Source organism: Lycorma delicatula, chromosome 13 (assembly GCF_047948215.1).
Source record: "Lycorma delicatula isolate Av1 chromosome 13, ASM4794821v1, whole genome shotgun sequence".
Lineage (NCBI taxonomy): Eukaryota > Metazoa > Arthropoda > Insecta > Hemiptera > Fulgoridae > Lycorma > Lycorma delicatula.
Window position 1 is genome coordinate 26,855,131 of NC_134467.1, and position 14,218 is coordinate 26,869,348.

Below are 14,218 nucleotides of genomic sequence, written 5' to 3' on the forward strand. Positions count from 1 at the left end.
AAAAACAACAATATATATATATTTTTTTGTTTTAAGATATTCTGAAATTTATTAAAGATTTTTTAAAAAGAGAAACCACTTTGAAATGGTAAGTTTAATTTTATATCATTTATTTATTTTAAATCAGTCGATAAAAATTAAGAAAAATTAAAACTTAAAAGAACATATTTTTAAATTATATTCCTTTCTTCACTACTACTTAAGCTTTATGTAGTAGAATTGATGAGTTTTAGAAGTTAATCTTCTGCTTTATAACCAATGAAATATCATAATAAATCTATTACACATTTTTTTTTTTTAAAAAAGGTTTAGAATAATGTATTTTTTAATAAATTTCAAATTTGATTAGAAATCAAAAAAAAAAATTGTAATAATTATTTTTAAAAATAAAACCTGTTTTAATTTTTTTTTTTTGAAAATGATCAGTCTACTGATTTTTAGAACTTAAGGAATCATAATTGGCATAAAGCTTATTTGTAAGGCTGTATATTTCTTAAATAAAAAAAATCTGTATCATTAAATTAACATATAAAATTAGTTATGAAATAAAATAAAATATATTGCATCTCTACTTCGGTCTACCAGTATTTCGTACAATTCAGAATTTATTATTTTTTTATAATAAATCATTTGTTGTAATATACAAATATCACCACGGTCTCCATGGTTTTTCTTCTTCGACAATAACATCGGGATATCGTTTTTTAATAACAAGTGATAATGGTTTTGTTTCAATCTGATGTTGATTTAGATAATTATTTCTTTGTAATTGTTGTTGTGGTATTTGTTGTTGATGATTTAAAATTGTTGTTTGATGATTATTTTCTATAAATTGATGATTATTATCATCTCGATTTAGGTAATTTTGTTGTGGTGCTTGTTGACGTGTTGTCAGTGGTAATTGTTGAGGGGATTGTGTTGTAATTGGGTGGTTAGTTATAGGTGATTGCGGTTGAGGTGATGGTGTTGTATTTACTGTTAATCTATCGAAGGATATGGGTGACGTTGATGTTGATTTTGTTGTTGATGAATTACCTGATGATGAGGATGATGATAAAGATGAAACAGATGACGCTGATGATTCTGCAGATGATGTTCTTGAGGGTATTGGTATTAACATAGGTAAAGGAGACGAAGTAATTGATAATGATGACGGCATATTTGCTGTTGGTGTTGGCGATGAAATTTGTTGTTGTCTCGTATTATTAATACTATTACTATTATTATTATTATTATTATTAGCTGATGGTAAAACTAAAGCTATATCACCATTGGGTAATCTAGTAGGTACTAATTGTAATCCACCGATTCCAGTACCCGTTGTCGTCGTACTAAATAATATACCATTATGCGGTGCTTCATTGGCTGGTAATATATGTACTTGTACACCGGCTGATTGTACAGTTGGTTGTTGGGTTGATATGGGCGTGGTCTGCATCGATGTTGTAACCAATGATGTATTGTTATTATTACTACTACTACTATTATTATTATTTTCAGTACCGGTCGACGAATTTAATACGTTCGCTAGATGTTGTAATAATCGTTTTCGTACTGGCGGTTCTAGTCCTGGAAATCGTCCGACTTCGCCAGCGCATTCGCTGAATCCGGCTCTAAATTTATTTAATATTTGTGGATCTGTTGCAGCTGTCATTGCTATTTGTTGTCTTTGCATATTTTCTAAATGTTTTACAGTCATTTCTAATATATCGGCTTTTTCTAATTTTGAATGTCTTGCTGGCTGTAACAAAAGAAAAAAAAAACACAAAACTTAGGTAATGAATTAAAAAATGTATAAGTTATTTATAATCATATATTATTCAAATATATCATGAATAATTAATGTTATTTAAAAGTAATACCACTAATTTTTAAGGATTTCGAACAAAATGTATGTACCAATTTGGATTTAATATCTTGTCAAGATGAGATTTTAATTCTTAATAAAATGTTTAAATAATATTTTTACCAACTACTTTACAGTTTACACTTCAATATTTTATTTAAATTTTGATTTACGTAGAAAGATATATCCTAAAGCTATGCTCTTTTGCTGATGATATAGTAATTCTAGCCGAGAGTAAAAAGGATTTAGAAGAAACAATGAACGGCATAGATGAAGTCCTACGCAAGAACTATCGCATGAAAATAAACAAGAACAAAACAAAAGTAATGAAATGTAGTAGAAATAACAAAGATGGACCGCTGAATGTGAAAATAGGAGGAGAAAAGATTATGGAGGTAGAAGAATTTTGTTATTTGGGAAGTAAAATTACTAAAGATGGACGAAGCAGGAGCGATATAAAATGCCGAATAGCACAAGCTAAACGAGCCTTCAGTAAGAAATATAATTTGTTTACATCAAAAATTAATTTAAATGTCAGGAAAAGATATTTGAAAGTGTATGTTTGGAGTGTCGCTTTATATGGAAGTGAAACTTGGACGATCGGAGTATCTGAGAAGAAAAGATTAGAAGCTTTTGAAATGCGGTGCTATAGGAGAATGTTAAAAATCAGATGGGTGGATAAAGTGACAAATGAAGAGGTATTGCGGCAAATAGATGAAGAAAGAAGCATTTGGAAAAATATAGTTAAAAGAAGAGACAGACTTATAGGCCACATACTAAGGCATCCTGGAATAGTCGCTTTAATATTGGAAGGACAGGTAGAAGGGAAAAATTGTGTAGGCAGGCCACGTTTGGAGTATGTAAAACAAATTGTTGGGGATGTAGGATGTAGAGGGTATACTGAAATGAAACGACTAGCACTAGATAGGGAATCTTGGAGAGCTGCATCAAACCAGTCAAATGACTGAAGACAAAAAAAAAAAAAAAATGCTCTTTTGAAAAACTCCCTTTGTATTTTATTATAACAATTTGTACTTCTTTAACTATTGACAATCAATTGTTATAAACATAATAATTTTAAATTTTATTTTCATTTTAATTCATATTTATAAAAATTACATGCACAACTATAAAATTCAAAATAATCAGTAATCCCTGATGATGGAGGAATAATCCGAAAGCGCTTAGATAATCAATACTCACAATTGTTGTAAGTGGATACTTAATTTTATATAAACTGTATGGTACCAACGATGCCGAATCTTAAGAAAATTAAACCTGAAGTAAGTATTTTAGTACATATGTCTATATAAACCTTTTTCATTACTTTCACAAATAGAACGTGTCCTGAAAGTTACTTCGTGGGACATTCTATATAATGTATAAGCATCGAAAAAATCGTAAAACTATCCAAATGTGGATAGTTTTAATTTTTTATCACGCAATATAAGTTTGTTCTTTATAAATAATTATCTATTGTTACCGAATGGTAACGAACATACACGAACGTTAACGGAAAAAAACGATGTCTATATAATCACCTTTTTTAATACGTTTTGCTTATTATCTTATACTATTATACTGAATATTCTTTATTATTCCATCGTTTTAAATTTATTTTTTTTATGATGATTGTTTATATATATGAACAAAAATATTGTACACAACGTTAATCTATATAATAATCTTCTGGTTGGAAAATAAGTTAGGTTATGTTATAATATTAACGGGTTTTTTTTTATATTGTAAATACAGTACAAAGTAGTCAAAGAAAAAAATTTATGTACAACAAAAGCAGTAGTATTAAATTGCTTATATAACAAATGGTTGTTGAACGTAATCTATTTTTTATAATGTGAAAACATAAAAATAAAATGAGATGGTTTTTATTATTATTATTATTATTAACCAGTAATAATAAAACCAGTAAGTATGTTATATCTGTTACACGTTTGAAGTATATATATATATATATATATATGTCCGTCTTTCGTTAGCTGATTTGTTGTTAAGATATGCATATTTTACTTTACTAAATAAGTATAATATTTATAGAATATGGTGATTTTATTGACCTGTTAAGTATAAAGAATTATGTCCCTTATAAAAGATGTGATATAATTTGCATAAAGAATGATACCAGGTCTTAGAAATTATCCTTACGAAGTTGTATTGTATTTTATATTACGAAATCAACGAACGGTTTTGTTGGTTTTATTTTTAGTTTATTTAACATTTTTATAACAGATTTATAAATGTGAATTTTCAAAAAGGTATTTTTAAAAATAATCAGACAAATTTTATGTATTAATTTTTTACGTATTTATTTATTTAAATAACATTTTTGTTCGTATTTATTGGTATCATATATATACAGAGTGTTTCTAAAATGGTGGGCTGGTTATACTTTTTCGGATTCTACTTGTAAAACAAGAAATATCCTTAGGAAAAATGGTAATTTCTCCTTCGTTCTCCCACTGTCCAGCATTTTTGTATAACAATTTATATCTCAAATTCGGATAAACGAATCACATTATTATTTCGTAAGCGTCTTGTAAATAAGTTTTAAAATTATCAAAAAATCAGGATTTAAATACCTTCACAAATTATAAAATGGTGGCCATATTTATTTTTCAATTCGTTATGTCTACATAAATATTAGTTTTATCAAAATTTATGTTTTTATAAAATATAAAGCCTTTTATTTTGAACAAAATGGCATTTTATTTTTGAAAATCGTTTAAGAAATAGCATAATGAATGTCGCCACCGAAACATTAATGTCTCGGCGGAGAAAATTTACATGACGAAGAAGTTTTAGTTTTATTAAAATTATATGACACATTTTTTTAAGTTCCTGATGATGGAATTTTTTTCTGAAAGCGTTTGAACGTATTGAAAAAGAATTATTGGCAAGTGGGTTTTTTTAATTATTAATTATATAATCATATTTAATTAAAATCATTCTGTATATTTTGTTTCTAACAGTTTTTCTATATGATATTAAAAATTAAAGTCAAGAGAGAAAAAAATAAAACACTTACGTCTTTTTTCATGGCGTCCAGTATTAAAGATTTTAATTCGTTTAAACAGTTATTTATTCTGGCTCTTCTTCTTTTCTCCATAATAGGTTTATTACTCTGTAAAGAAAAAAGAATAATAAATAAATTAAAATGTTTATTTATAATACAATAAAATATTTATAATTATCAATTTTTACCAAATTTTCGTATAAAGTTATGGTTTTTACTTTTGGACGAATGGTTTGAGTTTGGGGGTTGAATAGATTTTCTTTACGTCTTGAGGTATGAGAAACACGTACTCCTTATACTTCAAAGAAAGGTTATTTTCATCCCCCCCCCCACAAACTACCACTATGCGAACAGAAATATGGTACTTTTCTTAGAACATAACGTCAAATTATTTTCAATCTTATACGGAGCGTAACTCCAGAACGAATCAACAAAGCTTCGTAAAATTTTCACATGCATAACATCATATACTACAGGCTTTGAGAGTTTTGAGCCACATACTTATATAGGGTGTCCCATATAAAACGCAACCCATCAATCACTCATCCATGAAATTTCAAAAGTCAAGCTTATTCTACTACTCGTTACTGAAGTGGACTCGTCCAACATTTGAACATCGCGGCGACGCAGTAGAACACTACCGATAGTAACAACAATGCAATCATAACGTTCAGTGTATTGCTAGAGACAAGATGGTGTATTCGCTAGATGAACGTGTTTTCATTGTCGAGTGTTACTTCAGTACGAAATCAGTAGTTGCAGTGCAAGATTTGTTTCGTCATAACTACCCAGATAAACCAGCTCCTAACAAAATATCAGTATTAAGGTTAGTCGCAAAATTTAGAGAGACCGGTTCTGTTAATAACAAGGAACACAAAAGATCTGCGTCGGTGTTGAATACAGATACAGTCACCGAAATCAAAGACCCATTACTCGCCTCGCCAAATAAATCGATCAGACGTTTGTCTGCTGAAATTAATTTGTCTAAATCGACTGTTCATCGGGCGACCAAACGATTACAATTACGACCTTATCGCATTCAAATGGTTCATCGACTTTTTGAGCCCGACAAAGAAAAACGGCTACAATATTGTCAACGGTTCCGTCGATTTCTGCGTAAGGGAATTAATGTTATGGACTCATTATTTTTCACAGATGAAGCACGGTTTCATTTGGACGGCTACGTGAACAGCCAAAACAGCAGAATTTGGAGCGCTGAAAATGCCCACGTTTATCACAAAAAACAATTACACCTGCAGAAGTTGGGCGTGTGGTGCGCGATATCGCGGAAGAAAATAATCGGTCCTATTTTTTTCGAGTACACCATTAATGCAGAACGATATCAGGATATTTTATTTCAGTTCATCGCACTCTTGGAAGAGTATGACAGACACTGCTGGTACAACATGACGGTGCGACATCGCATTACGCATGTTCAACTTCTGATTTCGTCGAGGAATTCTTTCGTAATCGTGTTATCGGTCGAGGCTTGTAGCCACCAAGATCTCCAGATTTGACTACGGCGGATTTTTTTCTACGGGGTTACCTCAAAGAAAAAGCCTACAGCAACAAACCACGAACACTTGAACGATTGAAAGTCAATATTAAACAAGATGTGTTTAATATCCAGCCACAAACTTTGAAAAAAGTTGCAAGAAACGCTGTAAAAAGAATTGAAGCTTGTATCCAAGAAGATGGCGGCCACTTCCAACATTTACTCTAAATCTAAGGTAATGGATGGTAATAATAAAAATTACATTTACATTTACACATGCCTTTCTATTATAACAATAACTACCAATATAAGGTTGGGTAGCGTTTTATATGGGACATCCTTTATATATATCGGGAAACCCGAATTTAAGTAAGTGGTATTTTTGTACTCATACTTTCAAAACGTAAAGAAAAATCATTTTCATCCCCGTTCCTTACCGATTCCATTGCTATCAAAAGTATTAGCGTACTTTTCTTTGAAAAGTCTGTAAAAACACGAATTAATATCCAGTGGTCGATAAAAAGACCAGTGATAGAGCAAACAGATAAAGCGAAATAAAACTTGTAATACAGTTAATAGTGGCAAACTCAAAAAATCTAATGTAGATACAACATGACTTCCTTGAACACCTATAAAATTACAGATAAACATTTTAAAAGTACATAAAATTTCATTTCATTAATAACTTCTGATATTTATTTATTTTTTAATGTTATTTTAAAATTATTTATTGTAAAAACATTTTTACAATCAGAGGTTAATAATTATTAACAAATCATTATATTTAAATTAAAAAAACAAAAAAAAGTTAAAGAAAGGAGAAAAGTCTGATTCGAACCGATGTTCCTTCCTCTTGTAAGATCCAATATTTCATTAATTAAAATTTTGTATAAATTCAATTTCCACGTACCAACAATTTAAAAGGTGTAAATCGTAGTACTTTCGCAGCTGTTACTCCATCTTCAGGGATGTTAATTTAAATTCAAATCAATAATCGTTATTGATTTGATGATTATTTTCATAATAGTCACAAAAATCTTATAAATATGACGTTGCTGTCTTATTGACTTACGAATTAATTTTATTCTTGACGTTCAAGTATTATGAACATAACAGTTTAATTTAAAAACGATTGCTGATTTCAATTTAACATCATTTAGATAATTCCTGAAGATGGAGTAACAGCTCCGAAAGTACGAGGATTTACACTTATTAAATTGTTGATAAGTGGAAATTTAATTTTTTTTTTTGTCTTCAGTCATTTGACTGGTTTGATTCAGCTCTCAAAGATTCCCTATCTAATGCTAGTGATTTCATTTCGATATACCCCCAACATCCTACATCCCTATCTTTTTTTTTACATATTCCAAAAGTTGTCTGCCTGCACCATTTTTTCCTTCTACCTATCCTTCCAATATCAAAGCGACTATTCCAGGATGCCTTAATATGTGGCCTATAAATCTGTCTCTTCTTTTAACTATATTTTTCCAAATGTTTCTTTCTTCATATATTTGCCGCAATACCTCTTCATTTGTCATTTTATCCACCCATCTGATTTTTAACATTCTCCTATAGCACCGCATTTCAAAAGCTTCTATTCTTTTCTTCTCAGATACTCTGATCGTCCAAGTTTCACTTCCACATAAGCAACGCTCCAAACATACACTTTCAAAAATCTTTTCCTGACATTTAAATTAATTTTTGATGTAAACAAATTATATTTCTTACTGAAGGCTCGTTTAGCTTGTGCTATTCGGCATTTTATATCGCTTTATAAAATGCAATATAAATTTAATTGTAAAAATATAATTTATACAATTATATTAATATCAATGCTGCCAAATGCTTAGTAAATTAAATTAAAATTTTATTTGGCTATATCCTCTGGTACCAACGAAAATAAATACTACTCATGATTTTTTTTTTTTTGATCAATAACAATTATAATTACAATCGGCTCTCCTGCGGAGCCATAAGTAAGTTTCCTGACAAAAGCACGTGATAAGAAGGTTCTTAAGGAAACCCTTAAGGTTTCCTTGTATTAAGGAAATACTTATATTAAGGAAGTAAATAATAGACAATAAACAATTGCAAGGAAACTTAAAGTCAAATATGAAATTTCAAGCTCAGTCATAAATCACAAACCAATAATTTCGGCACCATATAGACCACAAAAACAAACATTAATAACTAATAAAAAAGATAAAGAAATGAAGTAAGAAGAAGTTAGATACACTCATGATATATCGTTGAAAAACTATCAATGATAAATTATTACGGCAGTTATGAAAAAGTCTAAAATCTAAATTTTTCTGGATTTTGGGCTTTTTTAGACAATTTTGGTTCAATCAAAAGGGGAGGTGCACAACTAGACTTTACAACAGTCCTAAATTCAAAATTTCAACATTCTACGGCTAATCGTTTTTGATTTATGTGAGATACGTACATACGTCAGGATAAAACTGGTCAAAATGGATTCAGGAATTGCCAAAATGGATATTCCCGTTGAAATCTGAAAACCGAAATTTTTCGCGATCACATACTTCCTTTAGTACAGGCAATTTGTCATCAAAATAGGCTGTATTTGAAAATCCTTACCTACCGATTGATCTTTTGTCCATGCGTTAGGGGGATGAGTGAAGCTTAACTCGAGATTTTTAAAATCCCCCCATAAATTTTTGAAAAACTCAAAAAGGTTTTGAAATGAGTTTTTCTCTGAATCTATGCATTTTAGAAAAAAAGTTTTTCAAACAAAAAATGTAGAGGACATTCTCCTCTACAATTAATTTCTTTGAAGTTATGCCGTATAATTTGAAATTGAAATACTAGGTGGGGCAGAAGTTGTAAAAAATGTTGTAAACGATTACACCGGTTTCGAATACGTGCCCAATTCACAACATTTTTACACTTTCACAAGCTACAGCTCCAAAATGGTAAGTCGTACAAGAAAATTGTTTAAATAAAAGTTGTCTGTTTTTTTTGTTGAGATTAACAACTTTTCCAAATGCAATACAGACGAAAAACACTTCTTTTCCGGTGAAAAACCCGAAAAAAAACACGTTTTTTACAACTTCAGCGCCACCTAGTATTTCAATTTTCAAATTATACGGCATAACTTCAAAGATATTAATTGTAGAGGAGAATGTCCTCTACATTTTTTGTTTGTAAAACTTTTCTCTAAAATGTATAGATTCATAGAAAAACGCATTTCAAAATATTTGAATTTTTTAAAAATCTATGGGAGGGTGATGTTAAAAATCTGGAGTTAAGCTTCCCTCATCACTCCCCTAACATATGGAAAAAACATCAATCGGTAGGTAAGGATTTTCAAATTAAAACACAAATTAACAGTACTAGATATAATTCATGTTAGACTGTCCAGAACTGTTACAATTATGGTGCAAATACATACATTACATAACAAAAAAATAGCTATTCATCTCGTAAATTAATAGAAAGCAACAAATCACTTTCACAAGCTACAGCTCGAAATGGCAAGTCGTACAAGAAAATTATATAAACAAATCTGTTTTTTGAGATTAACAACTTTTTCAAATGCAATACAGACGAAAAACATTTTTTTCCGGTGAAAAACCCGAAAAAACACGTATTTTACAACTTCAGCGCCACCTAGTATTTCAATTTTCAAATTATACGGCATAACTTCAAAGATATTAATTGTAGAGGAGAATGTCCTCTACATTTTTTGTTTGAAAAACTTTTCTCTAAAATTCATAGATTCATAGAAAAACGCATTTCAAAAACTTTTTGAGTTTTTCAAAAATCTATGGGAGGGAGGATGTTAAAAATCTGGAGTTAAGCTTCCCTCATCACCCCTAACATATGGAAAAAACATCAATCTGTAGGTAAGGATTTTCAAATAAAAATACAGACTGTAGTAAAGTAAAAAGAATATGCAATATTTGTTTTGATATATATATATATATATATATATATATATATATATATATATATAATAGTATAATATATATATATAATAGTATAGTATATATATATATATATATATATATATATATCAAACCATATAGTCAATAAAAGTAATTTATTAGTATTACAATTGGGCTTGTATCTAAATGACATTTCTAATTTATATTTTTATTTATGCCTAATATATATTTCTTTCTATTACTGTTTAATACACATTTTTATTCTTTTAAACACGTCGTAAATATCACTTGTCATATATTACTTTATTTTTTCTCTTTCTCTCGTTTACCAGCGAAGTAAAATAGTCGATAAAAATTATAAATAAAAAGATGTACTCCCGTATACTATAAATGGAGAATCAGTTGGGTATTTATATATACATACATATATATGAGTGTCTGTGTATAATGGAATGTGATATAATATACAAGCACGCTTTTTACACGTGTCAAGTTTTTTTTTTTTCAAATACTAATACTATAATTATATATAACAGCTTGTTTTGTAACTAGTTATCTGATTAAATTTATGACCATAAAGATAATATTACATGTTATTATTAATCAAGAATCTTATGTGGATTAAAAAGCTTGTTTACTGATCTGATATATATACATATATATAATTATAATTGTAGTTGTCTCAGAACATCATTCAGAGAATGGGTTTTTTCTTTTTTTATATTAGTACGAAATTGATGATAAAATAGTTTCTTTTGTAGTTTTCTTACCTTAGATTTCTCAAAAACAACTAAAAATAAATTACTGGAACCTATTATTTCGATTTATAGATGGGGTATTATATAAAACCCTAATTAAATTTATTCCATAATTTCCGAGTCTACCTTTATTTTACCGAAGATGCAGAAATCAAAGCGAAATCTTTCACCAGCCGACACCCTATGTTTATTTGACCTTTTTTTCCTCCCCTGTTTGGCCTCCGGGAATCACCGTCAGGTATTATTTCAGAGGATAAATGAGGATGATATGTATGAATCTTGTACAGCCTCAGATCGACCTGAGATGTGTGGTTAATTGAAACCTGACCACTAAAGAACACCGGTATCCACCACGATTTAGTATTCAAATCCGTATAAAAATAACAGCCTTTACCAGAATTTGAACGTACGAACTGCCGACTACAAAATCAACTGATTTGCGAAGACGCGCTCACCACTACGCCAACCCGGTGGGTCATGTTAATATGACCTATCTTCTTTATTTTCACCAGTAGAACACTAAATCACTTTATATATGCAAATATTCTTAATTTTCGTGTATTTGACCCATATAATTCTGAAATATTTTCTGGAAAATTTGAGAAAATGTAAAAAAAATGGTTAAGTGAAGTTTTATATCTTTTCTATCATACCCGGCAATGTTCGCTATTGCTATATTTGAATATATATGTAGATTAATGAACAAAATTGAAAGTTTGATAAAACATTAACAAAATGAACATTACGGAACTTTCCGAAATTTTACCTTTCCCTTTTTCCCTATTGCTCATTTTCATTTTTACCATATTCCCTTTCACTTTACCCCATTTCCCCCATTTTCTTTTCCCTTGCTTCTCCTTTCCTTTATACCCGGCAATGCTTCGCTATTGCTATATTTGAATATATATGTAGATTAATGAACAGAATTGAAAGTTTGATAAAACATTAACAAAATGAACATTACGGAACTTTCCGAAATTTTACCTTTTCCTTTTTCCCTTTTGCTCATTTTCATTTTTATCATATTCCCTTTCACTCTACCCCATTTCCCCCATTTTCTTTTCCCTTGCTTCTCCTTTCCTTTATACCCGGCAATGCTTCGCTATTGCTATATTTGAATATATATGTAGATTAATGAACAGAATTGAAAGTTTGATAAAACATTAACAAAATGAACATTACGGAACTTTCCGAAATTTTACCTTTCCCTTTTTCCCTTGTGCTCATTTTCATTTTTACCATATTCCCTTTCACTTTACCCCATTTCCCCCATTTTCTTTTCCCTTGCTTCTCCTTTCCTTTATACCCGGCAATGCTTCGCTATTGCTATATTTGAATATATATGTAGATTAATTAACAGAATTGAAAGTTTGATAAAACATTAACAAAATGAACATTACGGAACTTTCCGAAATTTTACTTTTCCCTTTTTCCCTTTTGCTCATTTTCATTTTTACCATATTCCCTTTCACTTTACCCCATTTCCCCCATTTTCTTTTCCCTTGCTTCTCCTTTCCTTTATTTTCCCCTTCCTCTTTTTCGTTTTTCTTCTTTCCGCTTACCATTTCATTTTCCCAGTTTTACCCCTTTTCCCCCACGCGTAAATCAATACAGACGTTTTTTAGTCTATAGCGGACACAGATATCGGGAACACTGAAGTGGAATCGTAAAGTATTTAGTATAGCGTGTGTTGCTTTTACGTCCAACAGATAGAACTGTTTTTTTTTTTAAAATCATGTTTCACCTGTCACAGGTGTGACATCTTAGGTATATAAATAATAGTTATTTAAAAACACGCGCGTATTCGATTGTAACGTTGTGTCAAAAATTCAAAGTAATCTGTGAAGAACTTTCGGAGATTTAAGATTTTGAACAAACGAACATTCACATTTTTATTTATATACATAATATTATATAGTCTATTTATAATTTAAAATCACTAAGAGTAGGGAATATCATTGTTAAGATAAAAATTTGCAAAAATTCATTCCATCTACCTAGAAATTTATCATTTAATACTATTTGACTCAAAAAAGACTTCACAACTTTAAAAGCATATATAAATTTATTCAGATAACTTACAGATTTGTTTGAGTTCTCATTTCATAGAAAAACAGATGAAGTTTGTCATCCAACACTCACTTTGGTTCTAAATGGATTCAATTTGTAATACGACATACATCCCATCTGAAGTCGATTTCACTTCAGACTTTAGCCAGCAATTCGGTTTTAATTCGAAGTCATAGCTCAACAAGATCAGCAGGTAAAGTTGGTACATAACCCCGATCTTTAAATCCAACCACATCATAAAAAAATCTAGCGGAGTCAAATACGGGAAGCGAAGTGGCCTTCACAAATTGCAACTTCACGACCGATCTACTATCCTGGGAATCGAGAATCAAGATAATCTCGGAATTCTAGACGGTAGTAACGTGGTGTCCTGTCTTGCCAAAAGAAATAGCGTCCAGTTTGGTCAACATTGTCTAACCCAGGAATTAGAAAATTTTGAATCATATCCAACGATACCATATCATAACGATGGTATCATATAAACGATACCATTTACGGTTGCCTTCTGGAAGAAGAACAAACTGTCTCGACGAAGGTTTTGTGTCAAAAGTATATTGTATGCCTACTAGAACTCTCCTTATGGGACTTCCTACAAATATTATGTTGAATTGCAATTGTCGATTTCAAATCGTAAAACCAAACAATATAGCGAGCAACAGTAAATGCAACAATTTTTAAAAATACTGGTGACAGCGTTGGTGGACTAATTCAGTACTAATGAACTACGCGTGTCAAAACTTGATGTGTTTTGCTATGAAATGAGACCTCATCCGAATCTGAAAGTTATCTCAATAACTTTATATATTCTTTTAAATTTGTGAAGTTCTTTTTGAATCATCCAGTACATCTAATTTTTTTTGCCTAATTAAAATATGTCTAATTTAGAAAATAAAATGGTTTAAATTTAATTAATTTTCTTAAAATAATATACTTTGTAAAAGAAAATCTTTAAATCATTACAAGAAAACTAGTTTTATAAACAGAGCAATCAGTTTCTCAAAACTGGGAAAATGTAGTTCACTTCTTTTTTTTTTTTTAATTATTCACCATAAAAGTTTTAAACTTGTGGATGGGAATATGAAATCAAAATTTTATAGCGTATTAAAAATT

The 14,218-nt window shown here is 29.8% G+C and overlaps 1 protein-coding gene across 1 annotated transcript in view; it reads right to left on the minus strand.

The window, feature by feature from the left end:
* Positions 1 to 412: 412 nt before the first annotated feature.
* Positions 413 to 14,218, minus strand: part of hry (bHLH transcriptional repressor hairy) — a 47,528-nt gene continuing 33,722 nt past the window's right edge. Inside the window, exons 2-3 of the mRNA XM_075381029.1 lie at positions 4,890 to 4,985; positions 413 to 1,741 (exon numbers count right to left, since the gene is read on the minus strand). Coding sequence (XP_075237144.1) covers positions 650 to 1,741; positions 4,890 to 4,985 — 1,188 coding nt within the window. The 3' untranslated portion in view covers positions 413 to 649. The remainder of the gene's footprint in view (positions 1,742 to 4,889; positions 4,986 to 14,218) is intronic.